General features: G+C 54.1%; 2 protein-coding genes across 7 annotated transcripts in view; both read left to right on the forward strand.

Annotated features, from left to right (window-relative positions):
- SLBP (stem-loop histone mRNA binding protein) overlaps positions 1-6,282 on the forward strand; it is a 15,715-nt gene extending 9,433 nt beyond the window's left edge. For 3 of the 4 annotated variants that reach the window (XM_081812793.1, XM_081812792.1, XM_081812795.1), the window contains 2 exons: positions 1,064-1,145; positions 4,555-5,510. In XM_081812793.1, the coding sequence (XP_081668919.1) occupies positions 1,064-1,145; positions 4,555-4,671 (199 nt within the window). In that variant the 3' untranslated portion in view covers positions 4,672-5,510. Of the gene's footprint in view, positions 1-1,063; positions 1,146-4,554; positions 5,511-5,530 lie in introns of those variants that run through there. The other variant, XM_081812794.1, reaches the window with a different exon arrangement.
- Positions 6,283-19,641: 13,359 nt separating this feature from the next.
- FAM53A (family with sequence similarity 53 member A) overlaps positions 19,642-23,029 on the forward strand; it is a 24,492-nt gene continuing 21,104 nt past the window's right edge. For 2 of the 3 annotated variants that reach the window (XM_081812788.1, XM_081812791.1), the window contains exon 1: positions 20,273-20,498. The gene's annotated coding sequence lies outside the window, so the exon portion shown is untranslated. Of the gene's footprint in view, positions 19,900-20,272; positions 20,499-23,029 lie in introns of those variants that run through there. The other variant, XM_081812789.1, reaches the window with a different exon arrangement.

Here is a 23,029-nt window from a genome sequence, read left to right on the forward strand (position 1 = left end):
GAGAGAGAGAGAGAGAGAGATGAGAGCATGAGCAGGGAGGAGGGGCAGAGGGAGAAACAGACTCCCTGCTGAGCGTCAGGACCTGAGCCGAAGGCAGCCCCTTCACGGACTGAGCCACCCAAGCGCCCCTCCCTGTTGGTTTTTAAACTCAAGCCCAGTTGGAAGGGCCTCAGGCCTGAGGTTTTGCCCTGGGGTTAGGACGCCCGTTGAACAGGGAGGTGGGAAGGACTGTCTTGCACTCGCCCCTTCTTTGGGCACCTCTTCTCAGCTCCTTCTTGACCTGGGTCTCTGCCTTCCTCAGAGACAGATTATTCATTCAGCAGATACTTGAGTTTCTGCTTTGTGCTGGGGAAATTTATTAGAACTTGTCATGTTTGAAATGACTTTTTTTTTTTTTAAGATTTTATTTATTTATTCATGAGAGACAGAGAGAGAGAGAGAGGCAGAGGGAGAAGCAGGCTCCCAAGGAGCAGAGAGCCTGATGCAGGACTCGATCCCAGGACCCTGGGATCATGACCTGAGCTGAAGGCAGACGCTCAACCATCTGAGCCACCCAGGCGCCCCGTTTGAAATGACTTCTAACATGGCTTTATAGATTTGGCCTCACAGATGTCATCATGTCATACCCATTTTTTCCCACTGTGACACTATTGTCCCTTCTCTAGGAGTAGAAAATCGGAAAATCAGCGATTGCAGTGTTCATCAGCCCCCCGAATTGGGCCTGTATTGACGCTTCCACTTAGAAGGGTGCTTGTGGTTGCGTAAATAGTCACACCACAGTTGAGAATGGGCAGGTGGTGGTGTGCTCTGAGCCAGGTGGACGTTTCTCCTTGCTATCACTGTGGCCAGCATTACCTGTGTGGGGCGGGGAGATGGGGGGAGATGGTGGGGGGATTCACTGGAAACCGTCCCGATGGCTTCAGGAGCATAGGAGACACTTGTCAGTCAGTGTTTGCTGCATGGGGCAGCGCGCTACTGATCATGCTCGTATTGAGTGAACAGGCTTGGAGCACCTCCCTGCTTTAAGTGGTGGCTGATGCACGTGTTTGCTTTCACCTCGCAGACATCCTGTGGACCTCGGCGAGATGGAGACTGAGTCTGCAGAAAGCAGCTCCGAGTCCCAGACAAGCTCTCAGGACAACTTCGTAAGTGCCTTTTCTTGGTTCCATCTCTCACCACAGGTGTTGGGTTAGTTGCTGACTGCATCTGCCCCTTGATGAGCTGACACTGAAGCCAAAGTTTGGTTCTGGTGCTTATGAAGAAGGGGTTTCTTTATCCCTTCTCTGACGTCATTGAAATGTTGACTTGATGGCGTTCCTAGGTAGTGGCCTTAATTGAGGTTTTTGGTTCAATCCACCTAATAAGTTCTACCATTTTCATTTTAAAAGTGAAAGGCCTTTTTTCCTCTGATTCCAGTGTCTGTGTAGGCCTTGTCCCTGGCATTAATTTTAGGCTGTATACAGTTTTTGGGGGTGATTTGCTAGTACAAGATCATTTGCTAATTACTACTATATAAAGGTATGCTTTGGGCCTAAGGGTTTCCCCCACATTTGCCGATTTTTAAAAATTACATGGTTTTTGAGGGGGAAAAAAACTATGAAGATTAAAAACAATATATAAAATTACCTCATCTAATCCTGTAGTTGTTGGTTGGGTGCATGTTCCTTCAGACTTTTCTGCATGTGTGCAAGCAAATATATGTGAGCAGGTTATAATAAAAGCTCTATTATTTTTATAAAGGAGACCACCTTGATATTTGTGTATGGAAATACTTAACATATTAAGTGAAAAAAAAAAGAAACAGATTGAAACTAGAAAAAAGCAAACGTTTGTTGTGAAGTACTTCTGTTTTATGTGGGATCATCCTGTACCGTGTTTGGACAGTGGGGAAGCCTATAAAATAAAGGTGCATAGTTGCCTTTTTCTTTTTCTCTCTCTCTCTCGCTCTCTCTTTTTTTTTTTTTTTTGCCTTCCATCTGTGTCCCCCTACCGTGGCAAGCCTGGCATGTGTCCTTCTAGTCTTGTGGCCCATCGCGTACCTCACACTCTCTGTGACCCACGTATGTGACTGCAAGGTCAGGAGTAATACAGATGTCCAACCGTAGAGCAATAGCAGAGTTGTGTCACAACGAATAGAGCTGTTACAGGTTGTTTCTGAAGACTGATGACGTGGGAAAGTTGTAGAGAGAAATAAAAGCAGGATGTTTAATGATGGAATGATTCCAGTTTTGTGGCTGTTGACGTGTATGTAGGACTAAAAGGAACCCATGAACATCTCAACTGGTGGCCTCCATAGTTTGGATCAAAAGTAACCCTTGTCCCAGCTCAAGAAACAGATTCTGAACATACCACCTGCAGAATCAGAAGTTAGAGGGAGATGCTCAGGCCCGGGGGGGGCAAGGGGAGGGGAGCCAGACCATGAAGATTAGAGGCAGGGGTCCTGGGGGGAGTCCTGGGGGGTCCAAGAAGAGGTGGTTCAGAGATGGCTGGATGTGCTGAAGGGAAGAGAAGCCCGGGCCTAAGCACTTTATTTAGTACTACAAACACCTGGGTAACTGTGTCCCTCAACCACCCCACTAGATGCTGCACACAACCATTATGTCATTGTGCTCCAGAAATGTCATCCTGACAGAACAACGCTCCTGGCTAATCAGCTGTCCATGTTCAGGCCTCCTGGCTGCCCTAAGAACGGTCTTTTTACAAGTCTTTTTTTCTTTTTTGATCCACAGTTTAATCAAGGATTACTTGTCTAAATTGTTATTTCTTACATTTCCTTAACTTAGAATAGTCTTCCTGCCTTTTTCCTCCCATGACAGTGACTTTTTGGGAAGACTTCAGGCTAGTTTTTGTAATGCAGAGTTCCTCATTTGGGAGTTCTCCTACTGTTTCTTTAAGAACTAGATTCAGATTGAACACTTCAGGCAAGAATGTGACCATGGTGGGGGGTGTATGTCCCTTTGTCCCATTATTGGGGATGTTAAATTTATAATATGATTCAAGTGATATCAACCAGATTTCTTCATTGTAAAAGTAACTTTTTTTTCTTTTTTTTTAAAGATTTTATTTGTTTGCTTGAGAGAGAGCACAAGCAGGGGAGTTACAGAGGTAGAGGGAGAAGCAGGCTTCCCGCCGAGCAGGGAGCCCGGTGTGGGACCTGATCCCAGGACTCCGGGATCATGACCCGAGCCGAAGGCAGACGCTTAATTGACTGAGCCACCCAGGCGCCCCTAAAAATCACTTTTTTAACGTTCATTTAAAGCTTCAGTTTTAGTTGGTATAAACATTGAGCTTCACTGGGTTTAAATGCTCTAAATAATAAACTCTTAACATTTGATTGTGTGACCTTGTAATTAAGTTTTTTTAATGAAAAAGCAAAACCTGTTTAGTAAGGCAATTCAGAAATACACTAAATTAAACACTGGTATCTCCTGCCCTGAGAGCCACTATTGAGTTTTGTCCCGTCTTTCAGTGTTTTTGTGCTCATAGGTGTACACGGGTATACACGTCTGAGCTTTTTGTTCCATATAGCACACACGATTCCTTTGGTAGTGTAGTTACTGGGAATTGTAAGTGAGTGCATAGATCTTGACAGACGCTCTGTCACTTGATTCCCAAAAGCTGTGCAGTGCAGGATGGGCTCAGGAGGGGGCTGTCCTCTGCCTGAGTGCAGAGCAGCTAAGCTAGATCCTCCTCGGCAGGTGAGCACGTGCTCAGTGGTTGGTGGGATTCTGCTCCACCAGTCACGATGCAGCCCTTAGAGTCAAAGGGCTGGGGCTCAGACGCCGTAAAGGGTCCGTTAGTTTCTTTTTTTTTTTTTAGATTTTATTTATTTATTTATTTATTTATTTATTTATTTATTTATTTTAAATGAGCGTGTCCAGCAGATGGAATCACTTTCTTTTTTTTTTATTTTTTATTTTTTTAAGATTTTTTATTTATTTGCGAGAGAGAGAATGAGAGAGCATGAGAGGGAGGAGGGTCAGAGGGAGAAGCAGACTCCCCGCCGAGCAGGGAGCCCGATGTGGGACTCGATCCCGGGACTCCAGGATCATGACCTGAGCCGAAGGCAGTCGCTTAACCAACTGAGCCACCCAGGCGCCCTTATTTATTTATTTGACAGAGACACAGCGAGAGAGGGAACACAAGCATGGGGAGTGGGAGAGGGAGAAGCAGGCTTCCCGCCGAGCAGGGAGCCCGATGCGGGGCTCGATCCCAGGACCCTGGGATCATGACCTGAGCTGAAGGCAGACGCTTAACGACTGAGCCACCCAGGCGCTCCGGGTCCGTTAGTTTCTAATGGGTTGGTTGGTGGGTAGGGATTTGACATACCCACGGAGAGGAAAGATTGATGTTATCCGTGAATTTTAATTAGGTAATGGTTTTGAATTCTCTCAGGAGCATTCCAGCACGCATAGACCTTCGCTGGTAATGCTCCATCTTAGTCCTGTGGCGCTGTGGGCAAAGGAGGCGGCGGTTGCCCCTGGTAGGGGTGTGGTGCGCAGCCTTGTGCGTCGTGTCTTGGGAACTAGCCCTGACTGTGCTCCTGTCTTCCAGGACGTGTACTCTGGCACACCCACTAAAGTCAGGCACGTGGACTGCCGAGTGGAGGACGAGTTTGATTTGGAAGCTTGTTTAACTGAGCCCTTGAAAGATTTCTCAGCCATGAGCTAACTGATGCCACCTGGGGGCCACTGGGAGCAAGAGTTGCCTCCACCTGGCAGGTTGGGGGCTGGCCGAGCATGTGTCCTGTGTTGGTAACCGGATGGTTTCTGTTCCTAGTTCATTATCTCATTATCTCATGGTGAATTGTTATTCTTGCCTTATTTTCTTAAGACACGTTAATTTTATGTATAGTGAATGTATTTTGCATGTTTTAAATTGTAAATGGAACTAAATCCAAGGAAAATTGAACTTGACGCAGTCTTGAAAACTTAATTGCTTAATCTCTACCATCCTCCAAGTTAACCTGACAAGCATATTTTAACTGATTTTCCGCCAGTATGTTAGATGTTACGTTGTTACTTGTCAGATGGCTGGTTTGGGGTTAGTCACACATTCATGGGGCCAGTTATGCATCAGCTTTCTTTACTGGTATCTGAATATTCTCATAATTGGATAATTTTAGTATCTTTACGGAAACTTAATTTTGGGCCTTTTGTCAGTACGTCAAGGTGTGGTTTTTTTTCCCTCCTACAGAGCACTGAATAGTCGAAGGTAGTAAATTGAGCTGTTAAGGGATTTTATGTAAGTTATACAGTCTTAATTTGGTACTTGTAAATAGCGCTAGGTAGGCCTTCTACCTGTAATACTCCAAGAGTTAAGGCAGCAGAGGGGTTTAGAAAGAACATTTTTTTACAGTCAGTTAATTTACCATGTAAAATTGCTGTAAATGATAATGTGTACAGATTTTCTGTTCAAATATTCAATTGTAAACTTGTTAAGACTGTTATGTTTCTATTGCTTTTGTATGGAATGATATTACAAAAATAAAAAAGAACCTTCTTACCTGATTTATTACGTTGCCAAATAGGCTACCTGCTGAGATAATTGCTGCATTTGAAGGACCTAAGTATCTGTCCTTACCGAGTGGCACTGGGGAGGACAGTGCACGGTGGTAAAGGAAGCATGGCCCTGGCTCATTGAACTCTGCCCAGTGAGGACCTTATTTCATAGGTTTGGAGCTCTGATGGCGCATCTTGGTCGGGCCAGAGTCACATCCGAATCTCCTGTGACTGCAGAGCCTGGCCACATTCGGCGTGTGTCCAGCAGACTTAACGGGGTTTGATGCTCATTCAGCAGCTGGGGTGAGTGGCAGGGCCTTTCCCTGTTTCCTGAGACAGACCAGGCCTGTGCAGTCTGCCTTGGAGCAGAGTGAGCATCGGACCTGGGTTTCGAGGGGCAGCCCTGACCACCTCATGTCTTCTGTAGTTATGCACTTGAACCCTGGAAACTTGGCCTACAGACATGGCCACTAGGCCACGGCCACGTGCCCTAAGAATGGTCCCTCAGACATGATGCTGATGTTATCTCAAGCGAAGGATGGGTTTTGTCAGCTTTGTTCACGGTCTTTCAAAAGGAGCCCTTCCTGGGGTGCCTGGGTGGCTCAGTTGTTAAGCGTCTGCCATCGGCTCAGGTCATGATCCTGGGGTGCTGGGATGGAGCCCCATGTCGGGTTCCCTGCTCCGTGGGAAGCCTGCATCTCCCTCTCCCACTCCCCCTGCTTATGTTCCTGCTCTCGCTATCTCTCTCTGTCAAATAAATAAAAATCCTAAAAAAAAAGGGGGGACCCTTTCCTTGTTCACTTTGTTCAGCCCATACTGTGTCAGGCACAGTTCTATTGGTATTGGAGACCTGCAGGAGACAGGGTGCTCCAAAATCTGCACTCACACTCTACTGGGGACAGAAGACTGTAAGTACAGTGTCAGGTTAAGGGGTAAGAGCAGAGATGGGCGGGGGCCTTGGGGAGGACTGGTAGGTGGGAAGTTGTCATTTTTTGTAGGCTGGTTGAGAGATGCCTGATGAGGTGGCATTTGGACAGACATGGTCTCAGGGAGGACCATCTGCCTCAGAAGGCAGCAAGTGCAAAGGCCCTGGGGTAGGAGTTTGGTGTATAGACTGCCGGCAATATCCTCACGTGGGAGAGACTGTGTAGCTGGGCAGGAGCTTGAGGAGTAAAGTGCGGGCGGGTGCCTCTGGGGCTTTGAGGAGACCAGGGGAGGGGAGGAAGGTGGGAAGGTGTGCAGCTATTAGGAGCTGGCGCAGAATGGGTCCTGGCCATGTGGCGACGAAGTTGAGCAGCACTGTTACGTGTGGGGTGGAGGTGGAGAAGGATGGACTGGACGGGCTGGGCGGAGTTCCAGGCAGCACCACAGGTGTCCGCTTCCTGCTGAAGCCCCGGCTGAAAGGCCCGAGCAGAGCGGGAGCCGAAGGAGTGGCCCTCGCTGGTCTCCGTGGCCCTCAGCCTTCCTGGGGACACGCAGGGCTCTCGTTTAGACACGGTGTCCCAGCAAAGGTCAGCCCCCGGGACACCCAGCGCTCCGGGATGACCAGGAAGGTGTCCTCTGTGTGAGGCTGTGGCTGGGAAATGCTGGTTCAGACCTTAGAAAGTCGGGAGTGGCTTCCAGGCTCCACGAAACTCCAGAGCCGTCCCCCAGCGGAAGCTCAAGCCAGAGGGGCTGCTTCTGAGGAGACCTGTGCTGGTGGTTTCTGTTTAAGGAATCGAAGCCCAAGAAGTTTCACAGGAGGCTCGGAAAGCTTTGGAGAGAAGTACGTCGTCAGAAACCCTGCCGGTTCGTGCTGAAAGGGGCCCTGGACCCTCCCGGTTCAGCTGGCAGGAGCCATGGGAAGGAAGCTGCGGCTCGGCTGCATGGCTGCAAACCGGCCTGCCTTCCCTGCCCCCTTGGAGGGTGGGGGCAGAGGGAGGGAGACTCAAGCAGGCCCCACACTCAGTGCGGATCCCAACCTAGGGATCGATGTGGGGCTCGATCTCACGACCCAGAGATCACGAGCCAGCCACTTCACCAACTGAACCACCTAGGCGCCCCAAACACAGGCTGCCTTTTGGGGGAAAAGAATAATTGAGGGGGTGGATCCAGGAGCCCAGAGGCAGAGCCGGGAAGCGTGGAGTGCCCTGATGGGGCACGAGCAGGCCCAGTGGTTCCCGTGTGCCTCCACCCAGTCTGAATCGCGGTGTCTGGAGCAGTCGGCCCGGGCCTGGCCCACTGCTGTGTTGTGTGCGTGAGTGTGTGTACCTGTGTGTGTGGGGGGGTGGTTAGCGGGGGCTGGGGACGGAGGGCAGATATGATGTCTCTAGCTCACAGGTCTTCAGGCTGAGAGGAACTCCACACCAGGAGAGCCCCTCTTGGGGAGGAGATTCTGGCCTTCGGGCTGGTGTTGGAGGAGGAGACTTGGGGGCCGCGAGGGGCTTGTCCCCAACTCATGGCCGGAGAGTGGACTGGGGTGGTCTCATACGAGGGTGAGGAGGCTGGGCTGGCTAGAGTGGGGGTGTTGTACACAGAGACTTGGGCTGAGTGCGGTGGGCAGTAGGGGACGTGACATCGGATTTAGGTTCTAGAAGAATCATTCTGGCTCCTAGCTTTTGCTTCACATTTAAATTCTTGGAATGCTCTTAAGCAACAAGGAAATCAATCTTCAGACTTTAGTTTTTGCCTTTTAATGCTGTTAACATAATCTGGTATTTTCTTTTCTTTTTTTTTTTTTTTAAAGATTTTATTCATTTATTTGACAGAGAGATAGCGAGAGCAGGAACACAAGCAGGGGGAGTGGGAGAGGGAGAAGCAGGCTTCCCACCGAGCAGGGAGCCTGATGCGGGGCTCGATCCCAGGACCCTGGGATCGTGACCTGAGCTGAAGGCAGACGCTTAATGACTGAGCCACCCAGGCACCCCCATAATCTGGTATTTTCTATATGAGTGTTACAAATAAGCAATAGGCTAGGATTGAGTCGTCTTTATTCTTGACTCTTGTACATCAAACCAAGAAGTGTCAGAACTAAATTAAGTTTGTCCAGCATGATTAATTCTTCACAGTTCCAGGCTGATTGCTATCTCGTTCCCATTGATGATTCATTTTCCTATCTCCCCAGGCGTAGACGTGGTCAGCTTATCAGGGTTGTCATCCTGTGTCCCCCAACTTTTCTTCGTGTGTTGGAAAGCCATTCTTGTTTCTTGCTGGTCTATCAGCATCCTTTCCCTTTGTAGGAGGACGTCTGTGGAGCCTCTCAGGTGAGTCAGCAGTCTCTGCTGAACCAAAAGGCTGCACTTTTGGCCGTCAGGACCCGTGTGGGTGGCTCTTGGATTAGCAGAGGTCTTTTTATCCCACGCAGGCAGAGTCCCATCACGGTGCCTGGAAGACTGTAGGTACCTTGCACGCTAACAGTTGAGCTGTCGTCTTCGAACCTGGGTTGGCTGGGTGGGAGGAAGTGTGCCTTTTTTTTTAATTCTTATGTTAATCCCCATACATTACATCATTAGTTTTAGATGAAGTGTTCCATGATTCATTGTTTGTGCATAACACCCAGCGCTCCATGCAGAACGTGCCCTCCTCAATACCCACCACCAGGCTAACCCGTCCTCCCGCCCCCCTCCCCTCTAAAACCCTCAGTTTGTTTCTCAGAGTCCATCGTCTCTCATGGTTCGTCTACCCCTCCGATTCCCCCCCTTCATTCTTCCCCTCCTGCTACCTCCTTCTTCTTTTTTTTTTTTTTTGGAAGTGTGCCTTTTTGATCATCGGGCCTGCATATTTTATTTAAGGATGGTTTTAGTGTGTTTTTTCTGTGTGCGTGCACACGGGCATGCATGTATGCACGCGTGTGCATGTCCTCACGTGTGCGCGTGTGCTCATGCGTTTTTTTGCTTTATTGTTGCTGTTTTATTTGCTTTCCAATGTGCAGGCTTTACTTGGACCTTACGCCACTTTGTGAAACTCACATTTCAAAGATTGACACTAAGTTTTCCAGAAAAATAATTCCCTCAGTGCACTATAGGAAGCCAAGTCTCCCATTATTGGCACTAAGGGCTTTGATGACTTTTGTGTTCTAACAGAGGCACCAACTGTGTATGTGTCCTCGGCTCTCTGCCTGGCCTGGCGCATCAGGGGCACCGTGTGTGGGGTGTGGGATGCAGGCCTGCCGCTCAGTCCCAGCTCCGTCTTCCCGCTGTGGGAGGGGGCCTTCACGTCCCCCTCTCTAAGAGTGGGATAATAGCGTCCACTCCATAGGACGTCTGGGGGATTCAAGGAGACAGTGAATGCCACATGAGCAGCTGTGGCTGCCGGGAGACCCACTTAACACGTCACCGCAGCCCTGCACGTCGGTTCATTCCTTCACTACCAGTCAGGGCAGGGACAGTCTTCGGGCAGAAAACAGGCCTTTAGAAGCGGGAAGCCGATGACCAAGAGGCATTCTAGCCGTTTCACGGACGCCGAGATGTGGGTGGGTGTGCCCGGGGAGGGGTCCCAGGGCTCAGGCCAGTGCATGCTACCCCCTCAAGTCAGTGCCAGGCCATGTGTGGGCCATGTCACATGTTCCCCAGTGGCCCGAAGGTGATTTTGAGAGTGCTTTCCAGTGTTGGTGTGCACTCTGGGGAAAAGGCGGAATTTGAGTTTCCAGAGGGACTTCCTTCCAGTCTCCTTGGGCCTGTGGTTGACGCAGGCAGGCGGTGTGAGGCCATACGAGTCATCTCTTGATGCACAGCAGGTTTCCCCGAAACTTAGCGGCTCACAAGAACGACCGAATGTCCGTTTCTGTGGCTTAGTTGGGTCCTCTCCTTCGGGCTCTCGCAGGACTGCAGTCCAGAAGTGGGCTGGGGCTGGGGTCTCATCTGCAGACTTGACTGGGGAAGGGTCCGTGTCCAGCCCCACTCACATGCAGTGGCTGGAGGTGGCTTCTGTTCCTCACTGGGTGGCTTCTCCATATCGCAGCTTGCGAAGAGCAGGCAGGGAGAGAGCCAGCCAGGTGGAGGTCACGGGCCTGTGTAACTTGATTTCGGGAGTGACAGCCTGTCACTTCTCTTGATTAGCAGCAAGTCACCGGCCAGCCGACACTCAAGGGGAGGGGGTCACACAGGAATATGAGACCGGGAGGGGACTGTTGGAGCCGTTTTAGAAGTCAGAGGGCCCTCGTGGGCAGTTGGGCATCCACGGCCATGCCACAACGTAAATCTCACATGTTGTACAAAAGTTAACTTAAAATGGGCCACAGGCTTCTTAAATGTAAAGTGTAAAACTTGTAGAAAATCACTGCACTCTAGAGCTGGGCAGAGTTCTTAGTCTTGACCCCAAAGGCATGATCCATGAAAGGAAGCATTACTAAAATGGACCTCATCACAGTTAAAAGCTTTTGTTCTGTGAAGGAGCCTGTTAGGAGGATGGAAAGACAAACTGCAGACGATGAGAAAAACCTTTGTAAACCACGCACTTCACAGGACCTGTATCCAGGATATATCAAAAGTCTTAAAACTCAAAATCACTCCACCTAGAAAGTGAGTGAAGAGGGGGCGCCTCATTCAGTGAAGCGTCTGCCTTCGGTCATGATCTCAGGGTCCTGGGGTTGAGCCCCAGGCCGGGCTCCGCTCGGAGCGGGGAGCCTGCTTCTCCCTCTCCCCTTCCCCCTCCCTGCTCGTTCTCTCTCTCTCTCTCTCAGATAAATAAATAAAACCTTTAAAAAAAAAAAAAGGGAGCAAGAGGGCGAGTGGAGGTTTCACTGGAGGGGCACCCGGATGGCAGAGGAGCCTGAGGAGGGGACTGTCCTCAGAGACACGCGTCTGAAAACCACCTGCTGGGTGGCTGGCGGTCCTTAGTACCAACACTGAGCGCGGCTGAGCACCGGGCGCGGCCTCCTGGCTGCGCTGGTGGGAGGCTGAATGGTCTGCTGATTTCTTAAAAACTGAACACACAGCCTCCGTAAAGCCCAGTCCTTGTGTTCCTGGACATTAATCCCAGAGGGAAAAGACACATTCACACAAAAACCGGTATGTGAATGTTCATTGCGCTTGGAATCGTAGCTTCCCCAAACTGGAGACAAGCCAGACGCCCTTGAGCAGGTGAACGGTGGAACCACGGCTGCTGCCAGGGCTGTGCACGGGATCCTCGCGGGGACTGTGTCGCCAGGACCCCGGTCGGTGTGAGAGTACTCTCCTTTTGCAAGACCTTTTCCTACGGGGAATGACCATTCCCGGAGACTTTTCTGAAGTACACAAGATTCGAAACCACACACTGAAAGCACGCCACATCCTGAACATACTGGCCCAGAATGACCAACACCAAGACATGTTCTAGCAAAATTACTGGACTTTAAAGAAAAAGAAAAATCCTTTGGACATCTTAGAAAAAAGCATATTATTTATAAGGGAAGGCATTAGATTATCAGACTTCTTTTTTAAAAATTATTTTTTAAGATTTTATTTGTCAGAGAGAGAGCACGAGCAGGGGGAGGAGCAGAGGGAGAAGCAGGCTCCCCGCTGAGCAGGGACCCCGGGATGATGACCTGAGCCGGAGGCAGACGCCTAACCGACTGAGCCCCCCAGGAGCCCCAGATTATCAGAGTTCTCGACAGAAGTGCTTTATGGTAGGAGATGACGGAGTAGTAGCATGTTTAAGAGACTTGAAGAAGGAAAATGTGCACCAAGGATTTTATATCCAGAAAACTCAACTTTCAAGTATAAAGGGCACAGAGCACTGTTCCCCACTTGGGAGAACTCCGAAATCTGAGAACCTGCTCCTGGGAGCCCTTCCTGAGGAATCTTCCGGAAAATGAGCTGTGCCAGCCGATAAGATCGGGCCAGTTTTCTTAGCCATCCTGCTGGTACACGCGTGGTTGGCTGTGGCACCAGGACACGCGGTCCGCCGGAGAGTGCCGAGCGGGCGGGGCGTGGGCTCTGGCGGATGCTGAGAAGGAGGGGGGTCCCTCTGCCTGCCGCTCCCCCTGCCTGTGTGCGCGTGCTCTGACAGATAAAATCTTAGCAGCAGGCCAGGGGGGGAGGGGCAGACACGAGGCTCGTGTTGGTAGCGATCCCGTGGTGGGTACCAGCCTCACTGCTCTGGCACTGTTGGAAATCCCAGTGAGAAGTTACGGGATCTTCCAGCGTCCTCCGTGGGGGAGAAAGGAGACACACCTGCTCCCAGTGGAGAGGAGCTTCCGGAAGAGCTGTGTGGTCTGGGATCTGCCAAACTCGGCAGTTGAGCGGTTCGACGCGGAGTCCGGCTCAGCCGCAGACGGGGGCGAGCTGCCCAGACGCGCAGCACAGTGAGCCCGCAGAGAAGCCAGTCTGAGAGGCTGCGAACTGCTTGACTCTGTTCATGTAACACGGTGGAAAGTGGCCACCAGGAGTCTGTGCGTGCTGTGCGTGTGGGTCTCGTCCGTATGTGACCGCGTATCTAGTCTGTGTCCCACCATATCGACATCTGATCTGAATCTTATCTCTAGTCTATATCTAATGTAGACTTAACCCACATCCATATCTAAGCTGTGTCATCTTTACCCCCCCCCGCCCCCGCTCTTGCTGCTCTAGAAACAGTGACCAGTCCAGGGCAGTGACCATCCTTTGCCCCCATGCTGTGGTCTTGAAATACCGTGAGTCACCATGAGGGCCTCTTGGCAGAGTGGCTGATCCCAGGTGTGGGGATGTCGGCGATGAGCCTGGGCTTCCAGGAAAGTCTAGGAGGGTCACACCCAGAGGACTCAGCAGTGACCCGAAGAGACCGCTGCACCAGCCAAAGCCGGGACAGTTTGATTTTCAGTGGGGACAAGAAATGCAACAAATTAAAACCCATCAAAATGGTTTACATGCACAAGCTCATAACGATATTTTAGAAAAAGCAAGAGATGGGCCACTTTTGGGAGATGATGAGAGCCAGGTCTCGCTTGCGAGCTGGTGAGTGGAGGGGACGATCTGTCTCTGGCCCAACCTGAATGAGCTGTGCCATGGGGCCAGTAGGCTTGCTGACAGTACCCACTCCCTCTCTCATCTTAGAAGATGATTTTGGAAAAAGTTTATATAACCTTTCGGATGGGGAAAGGAGACTGACCGTCCAAAGCAAGGGGAATGAACTTAAATAAAAGGAATTTTTGAGGAAGATGGCCTTGGGCTAGGCTTGGAGGGGCCACCACCCCTTTCCTTGGCACTGCCGACTCCACTGAACTGGCCCAGGGGAAGGCGAGCAGAGGCAGTGGGGTGATTGGAGGACTCTGGAACCCTGAGCCCCGAGGCTGACCAAGAGGAGCAGGTGAAAATCGAGCTGTCGGTTCTGGAACCTAACTGCGGCTACGCAGCGTCTAAACCAGCCCTTCTTCCCGGGGCTCTGATACACATCTGTCCCTGAGGCCAGTGCCCCGTACCTCCTGTTTTTAGTTCGGTAATCATAAAGCAAACAGAAATAGAAGCCAGAAAAGAAAGCTGCATCATTTCTTTACTATGTAAATATCAAAAATGAGTGAGCATCCAGGCTGTGGGACATCCCGGAAAAGGCAGAACCACACAGACAGCACCAGGATCGGCGGTTGTCAGGGGCTGGGGGCAGGAGGGTGAGCAGGGGGAGCACGGGGGATGTGGGGGCCGGGGAGCAACTCTGGGTGGTGCTGCGGTGGTGGGCACCTGTCCTGATGCCTGTGTCCAAACCCACAGAATGTGCACCACCAGGGGGGGCCCTGCGGCCATCTGTGGACTCTGGGTGAGGATGCTCCAGAGTTGCTCTCTTCCTCTGATGAAGGCAGGTGTCTTGGGGGCAGTATTTTGAAACTGTCAATACGCTGTTCATCCGTTATGTTTAGCATCTGTAGTCGGGTCTGGAGAAAGAAGCAACAGTATACGGAGAGATACATAGATATATTACAGTACCATATTTGTCCCTGTTCATACGGTAAGATAGCATTTGTCCTGTTCTTGGCCTGTTTCACCGAGCACAGTGCCCCCAAGTCTCATCCCTGTTCTAACGGGCCTCAGAAGGCTGCGTGATATTCCACTGGACGGATGGGCGACATTTTGTTTATCCATCGACGGGCATTTGAGTTACTTCCTCCTTCGGGTTGTTGTGAATATTGCTACTATGAACAGCTTACAAATATCTCTTCAAGACCCGATCTTCCGTTCTTTGGGTTTATAGACACCCAGAGGTGCACTTGCTGGGTCACACGGTAGTCTGTTTGTAGTGTTTTGAAGAAGCCCTGTACTGTTCACCATCGCTGCCTCTTCTTTTTTTTTTTTTTTAGATTTTATTTATTTATTTGAGAGAGAGAGAATGAGAGACAGACAGCATGAGAGAAAGGAGGGTCAGAGGGAGAAGCAGACTCCCCGCTGAGCAGGGAGCCCGATGTGGGACTCGATTCCGGGACTCCAGGATCATGACCTGAGCCGAAAGGCAGTCGCTTAACCAACTGAGCCACCCAGGCGCCCTGCCTCTTCATTTTTAAAGCAGTGGTTTTTGAAGAGCAAATATTTTCAATGTTGATAAAGTTCAATTTATCAATTTTTTTAGAAACTTTATTGTTTGTGCCTTTTGTGTATTTTTAAATATATTTCTGTTACCGGCTTCTTGTTTAATTCTGTTGTAGTCAGAGGATGGGCCCTGTAGGATTTCTGTCGGATTTCTGTCCTGTTAGGTGTGTTCAGTAGATGGTGACCCAGCACGCGGTCTGTCGTGAAGAATGTTCCTGGTGCGCTGGAGAACGGGCTGAAACTGGTGGGGAGTGGTGTTGATGTGTGCGGCATCCCTCCTGAGTTTTCAGACCGACTTGCTCTGTAAGCCGCTCTCCACGGGCCGAGAGGAGTGTTGAAATCTCCACATATAATTGTGGGTCTGCCTGTTCCTCCCCTTAGTTCTCTTGGCTTTTTACTTCATGTGTCTCTGAGCCCTGCTCTTAGGGTCCTTGCATCTTTCTGAAGAAACAATCCTCTTCTCCTTAGAAGACGTCTTTCTTGCTGCCTGGTAACTCTCCCAGCCTTTCTCCCCCCGTGGTAAACAATTTGTTTTTCTACCTCTGTTGTTTACAGGGGGAGCAAATAAAACGTCATTAGGGAGAAGCACAGACGAACTGTTACAGAGATGAAGAGAGTTCACCGTGGCTAACGCGTTTGTGAGGCAGGCACACTAGGCCAGCTCAGCAAAGCAGCTGATAGCAGAACTAAGTAAGGGGGGGAGCCATATGGATTTGTTTAAAAAAAAAAAAGCACTTCTGAAAAAGCCTGCGGGAAAATAAAAGGAAACCAGTTACCTCAAGCATCTTTAATGAGATGAGCAAAAGCACCCAGGTTGGGTCTCAGGGACACGGACATTCAGACAGATGGCTCTGCTCACACCCCTGGTGAGGTCCTCCAAGAAACATCGTGATCACCGGGGTCGCGCCGGGAGTCCTTGCTGCCGCCTCAGGTGCCTTGGCTCCCGTGCGCCTCCGTGTCCGAGCCCCACCCCCTCCCGCCCCCCAAATCCAAGCCCCACAGTGACCTGAGCGGAGCGGCAGAGGGGCTCCCGCCTGGCTCCTCCCCGTCTCCCCGCGAGTGAGGGCAGCGGCTCCAGCTTTCTTTGATGGGAGTTAACGTGGGGTCTCTTTTTCCAGCCTTTTACTTAGCGCAGATGCGTTTGTGTGTTCAGGGACGGTTCCCAGGAGCGGGCGAGCGGGCGTGCGAACGGTGAGCCCTCTGGGGCTGTGTGTGTGGGGGGGTGCAGCCCCCCTCCCCCCCAGCGTTACAGCACAGCCACGGGGCAGCGGCTGGGGACCCTGCAGTTGTGGGTGTGACGTGGGTTCTCGGCCCCGTGGCGAGGGCTCAGACCCAGCTGTGTGGGTGCGCTCCCTGTGAACAGCAGGTGTCTGGACACTTGTCTGTTGGGCTTTTATGGCACCGAGTGAAAACCTTCACAAAAAGCTGGCTCTGCCCCTGCTGCCCCTTGCGCCCTGAGCCCCGAGCTTCACCTGCCTGAGGGCTCCCTGCTGGGCCTCCAGGCCAAATCTCAACTGCTGCTGTTCCCTGGGGGCCCCTGCTTCCATTACCTGCGCAGGGTGGTGGTCCTCCTCTCAGCCCAGCCTGTGCACCCCTGCTGTGGAGGAGGGCCTTTCCCCAGAGGATCACCCCACAGTCTCGGTGTCCCGGTCCCTCAGGTCCTGTGCCCACTCCCTGCCAGAACACAGGACACATTATGCAAACCAAGGTCACAAAAATGGCCTAGAGCCCGAAGCTCTAAGGGTTGCAGGTCCGGGAGGGAGGCCCCAAGGTGTGCCCATGGCCCAGGTGTGTGCACGGTGCCCTGGAGTCATGGCCGAGCCCTCGCTCAGTCTGGACGACAGCTGCTTCCCTGGCCACCCCGGTGGCTGCCAGGCTGGTGCTGGTTTCCACACCCACCTCTGGCACACAGCTTACAGCCTCTCTGGGCCTCAGTTTTCTCATCTGCGAAATGGGAAATGAGCATGCCCAGGATTGACTGGATGCAAGGACACTCTGCAGAGGGGGAGTGGCTGCGTGCACGTCAGAGGCATTAATGTGGACGGGCCCCCAGCCTTGCATCAGCACCGCAGGCTGCTCCCGTGAATGCTGGGGACAGCAGTGGAGGGCAGGCCAGGGCATCCCAGGTTAGTCTCTCTCCCGGAGCTCAGCTCCTGAGTTAGATGAGCCCTCCTGTGCGGAAACCATTTAGGCTCCCCCGCCCTGTGGCGTAAAGCTTCCCTCAAAGTCCGGCCTGAGATGCTCTGGGATCAGAAGTTCACTTAACTCCGGCAAAGCTGCATTCCATTCTCCTTAGAGCTGCCCAGTGACATCGGCACATTGACGGCTCTGATAAGTCCTGCAACAAGGAAGCTGGTATAACATGGAGTTGCCTAGTGAACACCTATGGACAGACCGCATACTGAACGAAAGGCCAAAAATACTGTCTTGTGGCTCCTTATGGGATAAGACAGGGCAGGTCACTTGAGAGGCTCCTCTGCCTCACATCCCCATTTGCACCTCCCTCTCTCCGAGTGCCTCCCAGACTTGCCAGTTAGAAGCATTTGCAGCAAAGCTACGTGACCTGGCTCTTGCTTCCTGCGGAGTCGTGGCTTTGGCAGTTCCGGCCGGTGGTGGTCAGGTGATGGCCACTGGCAGGCTGGGACATCTCTGCCTTTGCCTGGCGAGGCCTCAGTGGGCCTGCTTGAGTCCCCCAGTGAGGGCTGGTGAGCGGTGGAGGGAGCATTTCCCCGGGGGGCTGGCAGCTGAATGCCGGGAAGCACTGAGGGCTGAGCGGAGGGAGCAAGGGGGACTGTAGAAGCCGTCCTAGCGGCAGACGCGGGGTGTGCAGGGTGTGCGGGGGCAGCAGCACACAGCGGCTGTGGCCCCGCACTGTCCCTCTCGGGGTTATGACTCCAGCCTGCAGGGCCCTGGCTTCCTCTTTTCAAATGGGACTTTTAATTCCTGTGTCAAAGGTCAAGTGAGTTGACTCCCTTAAGCATGGAGAGAACTAGGAAACCGTGTAAAATAAAAATGTGGGAACGATTATCTCCCTGGAGAACATCGACAGCCTCCCGTCAGCGGGGTCTATTAGCGACAGCTCAGCTTCCTGATGGGGGCAGAGGCCGGCAGCAGGGAGCTGGGTTAACGGCCGCCTGTCCAGTGCCGAGCGTGGGTTCATTCCCGTGGAGAGCCTGCGGTCCAGATTCCGTCCACTCTGCAAAACTGTAAGCGCTCTAGTTTCTAGGCTGGGTGATGGCTGTGGCCACGGGCCGTGGCAGAAGCGTGTCCCAGGGAGCCCACAGCCTCCCCCAGGGACCTGCAGCGCCTCTGGTCTCACCCCTTCAGGGCCACATTATGCGTGGGCCCTTCCTCCAAAAAACGAAACAAAACAATACAAAACATAAAAATCACATTTTATGGTAGCATTGGTCTAAAGACAAATAGATTAATACTACGTATTAAAACATTTTCTTTGACCTGAAGTTTCACTTTTTCTTCTGACTTTCCTTTGCTCTAAGCTCTGCTTACTCGTCTGTAACACGGGGACCATTCGAATCCCTCCCCCTGGCTAATGCACAGCACGGGCCTGACAGATGGCACGGTGATGACTGGGCTCCCGGCCAGTGTGGGCCGAGCCCCGTGACACAAAGCCACGGCAGGCTGGAACACGCATTCCATCGCGCTGGACAAGAAACTTGGCCCAGGTCTGACCCTCCCACACGTGAGCAGAGACCCAGTGATGACCTCTGGCCTGCCACTCCGCCTCCACAGCTTCGCCCCTGGCTGCAGGAGGGTTTGAAATGATCTCACATCTCCTGAAAGACGTTCACGGGGCGTCTCTTCTTCCCCTGGAAGCCTTCGATAACTGTCCCAGTAAGGCTGAGAGGGGCAGGCGGACAGAACTTGGTCAGTCACAAGCCTTTTGATAAACGCAAAGGTGCCCTGGGTGACTTGAGGCCCAGTCACTGGCCCCGGTAGGCTAGGAAAGAAAACCCAGCTCCCCTTCCCTCACACAGGCGCTCCCAGGTATCCGAGTCTTGCTCCGGCCTGGGTCCCGGAGCCACTCATCCTTGGCGTACCTGGCTAGTATTGATGGACTCTTGGAGGGCCTAGAAGGACGGCAGTGATGACCTCTGGCTTTGCAGGCCTGCCTGTGGAAATGGCCTGAGCACCTGCCCCCATGGCCCTCATGTGTCCCTGGCTCTGCCCCTGCACCAGCCCCGCAGGGACTCCTCTTACAGTCGGCCGCAGGCCGCATCTCTCCCGCCAGTCTTGGCAACAGCTGGCTTGGCTCCAGAGTCCTTCTAGGACTGTGGGGGCCCCGGGCTGGTGCCTGGGAGCTGCATCCCTGACACTCCCCCTTACCCAACCCCGGGATGCTGGGTGCTTCATGCTCTCAGCTCTTTTGGGTGTCTTCCCAAGTACCATTCCCTTTTCTACCCAAAAATAAGCCCCCTCCCCGCTTCATGCTCTACCCCCAGGTGTCCCGTGCATTTGGCCAGTGTGGAGCCCCGTCCTCAATCCCGCCCCTGCCCCCAGGCCGAGGTGAGCCCCGGGTCAGGCAGGGAGCGATGTCGCCTATCTGACCCCTCTCACTACTCCCATGCAAAGCTCAGGGCCTCCAATGGGGGAGCCCGGGGCCACGCGGTCCTTAATGACCTCTCCCGGCCCAGGAGTGTTATGCGGCCAGCCAGGAACGCGCATGCGCGGCCTCAGTGCCGCCCCAGTGAGCTTGAGCCGTCAGGGCGGCGTCTGCGGCGGGGACAGGGCCCCCCCCCGCCCCCGGAGGTCCGGTCATAGCGGGCCACCGTGCTCAGGAGGGCCGGGAGCCCCGCTCTTCCTGCCCGGGAGGAGCCCTGGACCACCACGGCCCTCGGGCACCGGCGCGCGCGGCCGGCTCCACCGCCCTGCCCGTCACACCAGGCACATCTGGAGGGAGACCCGAGAGGACCAGCGCCCTGGCCAAGGTCACACAGAGGGTCGCAGGCAGGCCGCGGCCGCCCCCTGCCAAGGTCACCGCCTGCGCGCCGGCCGCCCCAGCGTACGGCCCGGGAGTGGGCACCCTAAACGACCCTTCTCGCCCGCCGCGACCGAGCACCCCCTCCTCCACCGCCGGTCACCGCCTCCGTCAGCTTTCGCGGCCCCGTACCCCAACGTCACTTCCCCCGCAAGCCGGCGCGCGCGGGGGGCGGAGCTCCGATCCGGGGGGCGGGGCCAGGCGGCGAACGCGCCGTCCGCTAGCCCGCCGCGGATGCGCGCTCCCGACAGGGCCGGCGGTGGGCGGAGTTGCGGGCGGGACGCCGCGCCCACGCACCGGCGCAGGCCGCGCCCCCCGTGCGCGCGTCGCCTCTGAGGTGAAGGCTCGGCGCGGGCCGGCTGACGGGCGCGCGGCGGCGGCGGCGGCGGCCAATGAGCGAGGCCGGAGGGGGCGGGGCGCCGGCCGCGGTTGTGTTCCGCCACTGCTGAGGCGCCTGGCTCCTCGCCGGAGGGACGCGGCCTGAGGTGGGCCGGCGCCTTCCGCGCTCTGCCCGTCCGGCCGTGGCCGCCGTCGCTCGGCCGCCCTCAGGTACGCGGCCCGGTGTCGGCCCGCGAGGCCCCGACCGGGTGCGCGCGCGAGCCCCCCCCCGCCCGTACGCGCCCCCCGAGGCCGTGCGCGCGCGCCCCCGCGCGGGGCCGCGCGTGAACTTGGGCCGGACGGTCCCCGCTGCTGTCAGCGCGCAGAGCTCTGCCCGCGCGGCCCCGTGCTTTCCCACATTCTCGTCGGCGCCGAGCGCTTCCGCGGCTGGACTCGGAGAGCGGGGCGGGCGGGGCGCCGAGGGCGCGGGGACCCCGGGGCTCGCGACCCGGCGTTGGGTCTCCTGGCCCCGCCGGCTGCAGGGGCTGCGTCCGCGGGGGCCCCGGTGGCGGGGAGCGCGGCTGTCGTTCCGTAGCCGCAGGGGCGGGAAGCCGGACGGGACAGCCGGCGAAGCCCAGGGAGGCCGGCCTTCCGCCGCGACCGAGGGGCGGCCGGGTGGGCCGGGGCTCGTGGGCTCGAGGGCTGCACTTGTCCCGGGGCGCCCACCGCCTGACGGACGGTCCCTTCCGACACGGAGCGCTGAGTGTGGAGCGTCTCCGCGCGCGGGGGCTTCGGACGAGGGGTTAGTCGGGCCTCAGGAACGGGCTTCCCTGCGCGACGCTGAAGTTGTAGCTTCTGCCGCTTCCACCAGCCCTGGGGCGCCGCACGGCCTGGAGTGTGTCCCGGAGGAGAGCGGGTCCGAGAAGGGCGGTGACAGCTCCCCGGGAGAGCGCGAAAGCTGGGACTCGCTAGACGCCCTGGCTTCTCGAGTTGGGTTCGTGTGTGCCGCAGCTCCCGACCGCGGTTCTTTGAGGCCGTCCTACCTGCGGCCTTCCGTGACCTTCCCTCCCCGGGCCCCTCCCGGGTCTGCTGCCCTCGGCCCCCCCGGAGTCCCCTTTGTGCCGCGGGCAGTGCGCGGCGGTTCGGGAGCCCGGGCGCTGCGGTGGGGGCAGCGTGCGGGGTCAGGGGAGCCCGGGGATTTTCTCGACTCAGGTTGCATTTGGGTGCCATAGAAAAGAGAGCAGTTCTGATGGCTACTGCAAATACAGAATGGAGGACACACCAAAGTTATTGTCACTCTTTTTTAAGTGGATGTATGGGGACCTTACCTAGTTACACACATTGCTCGTGTGCCCTTACGTGCACAGGGAACGGGCATCTTTTTACTGGGAGGCAGAAGACCCAAGAGAACACGTCGATGTTTTTCACAGGTGCCTTGGAAACATTCGAAACAAACTTCTTAAAAATTATTTTATTTATTTATTTGAGAGAGCGAGCTCGGGAGAGAGCAAGTGCGAGTTGGGGGGAGGGGCAAAAGGCGAGGGAGAAGCAGACTCCCCCACTGAGCAGGGAGCCCCCCACGGAGCTCCATCCCAGGACTCAGGGATCATGACCCCAGCCGAAGGCAGATGCCCAACTGAGAGCCACCCACGTGCCCTCAAACTTTTTTTTTTTTTAAAGCAAATTGAAATTTTTATAGAAACCACTTTGGCTTTTTCTGCAGTAATTTTCTTGAAGGAAAGTTGACTTTCACAGTCTTTTGAACATCTGCTCTGAGTGGCCACCATTTTAAACATGTCCCAGGGACCTGGGCATTTTCACGTGTGTCACGTCATTTGATTGCTTGTGGCCTCGTGAAGTGCGTGGTTCCTTTCTGTTTTCAGTGCGGGAAGGTGGGCCCAGGGAGGTGCGGTCCCCTGCTTGGGAGAGCCGAGCGAGGCTGAACCTGGTCCTCCTTCCCGTCCAGCAGAGCCCACCTTACGTCCTTCCTCTCAGAATAAAGTTACTTGCTGCATTTTTTCTTCAGTGGGGTACAGTCCCCACATAGCAGTTGAGGGAACAACGATAGTGTATTTTAAGATGTGAGTTTCTTCTTTGTTGACTTGCAGAACTATCACCTCAGACGTGGTTTCTGTGCACCTTTAGATGTATTGATTTCTTAGAGAGAGAGAGAGAGCGCGCACATGCAGGGGGAGGGGCAGAAGGAGAGTGAGAGAGAGTCCCAGGCAGACTGTGCTGAGCGCAGAGCCCAACACCGGGCTCAGTCTCACAACCCTGAGATCCTGACCTGAGCCGAAACCGAGTCCGATGCTCAACAGACTGAGCCCCCCAGGTGCCCCTTCTGTGCACCCTTAAATTCCACGTGTGGCTGTCCAAACCTTCTAGTTGTAGGTGTTAATGTCAGCACGATATTGGTTCATTAGGACGGATGACATTTGTCGTTTTGTTTTGAACTCTTTTCAAAAAGATGTCCAGTGTCCCAATAGCACCAGCTTTGTGGTGCCAACACAGGGCTTTGCCTTAGGCTTTTCCAGGAACCACTGAAGACAGCACCTACGCGTGCCCTGTTCAGGAAGGCACGGAACCCCTCAAACGGAGCTGTACCCCAGGCTCCACCAAACGAAAATGGTTGAGTGATTTTGGGGGTCTGCAGTAGCTCCGCCTGTGTGGCTCATCCCTGGAGTGTGAGTGTGAGGATGTGGCCCCTTTCCCTTTGTCGCCAGCCTCTGTGTGATGCAGGAGTGATGCCGAGGCCTGGCTCC

The sequence above is a fragment of the Leptonychotes weddellii genome, chromosome 2 (genome assembly GCF_054177405.1).
Source record: "Leptonychotes weddellii isolate Sample4059 chromosome 2, ASM5417740v2, whole genome shotgun sequence".
Lineage (NCBI taxonomy): Eukaryota > Metazoa > Chordata > Mammalia > Carnivora > Phocidae > Leptonychotes > Leptonychotes weddellii.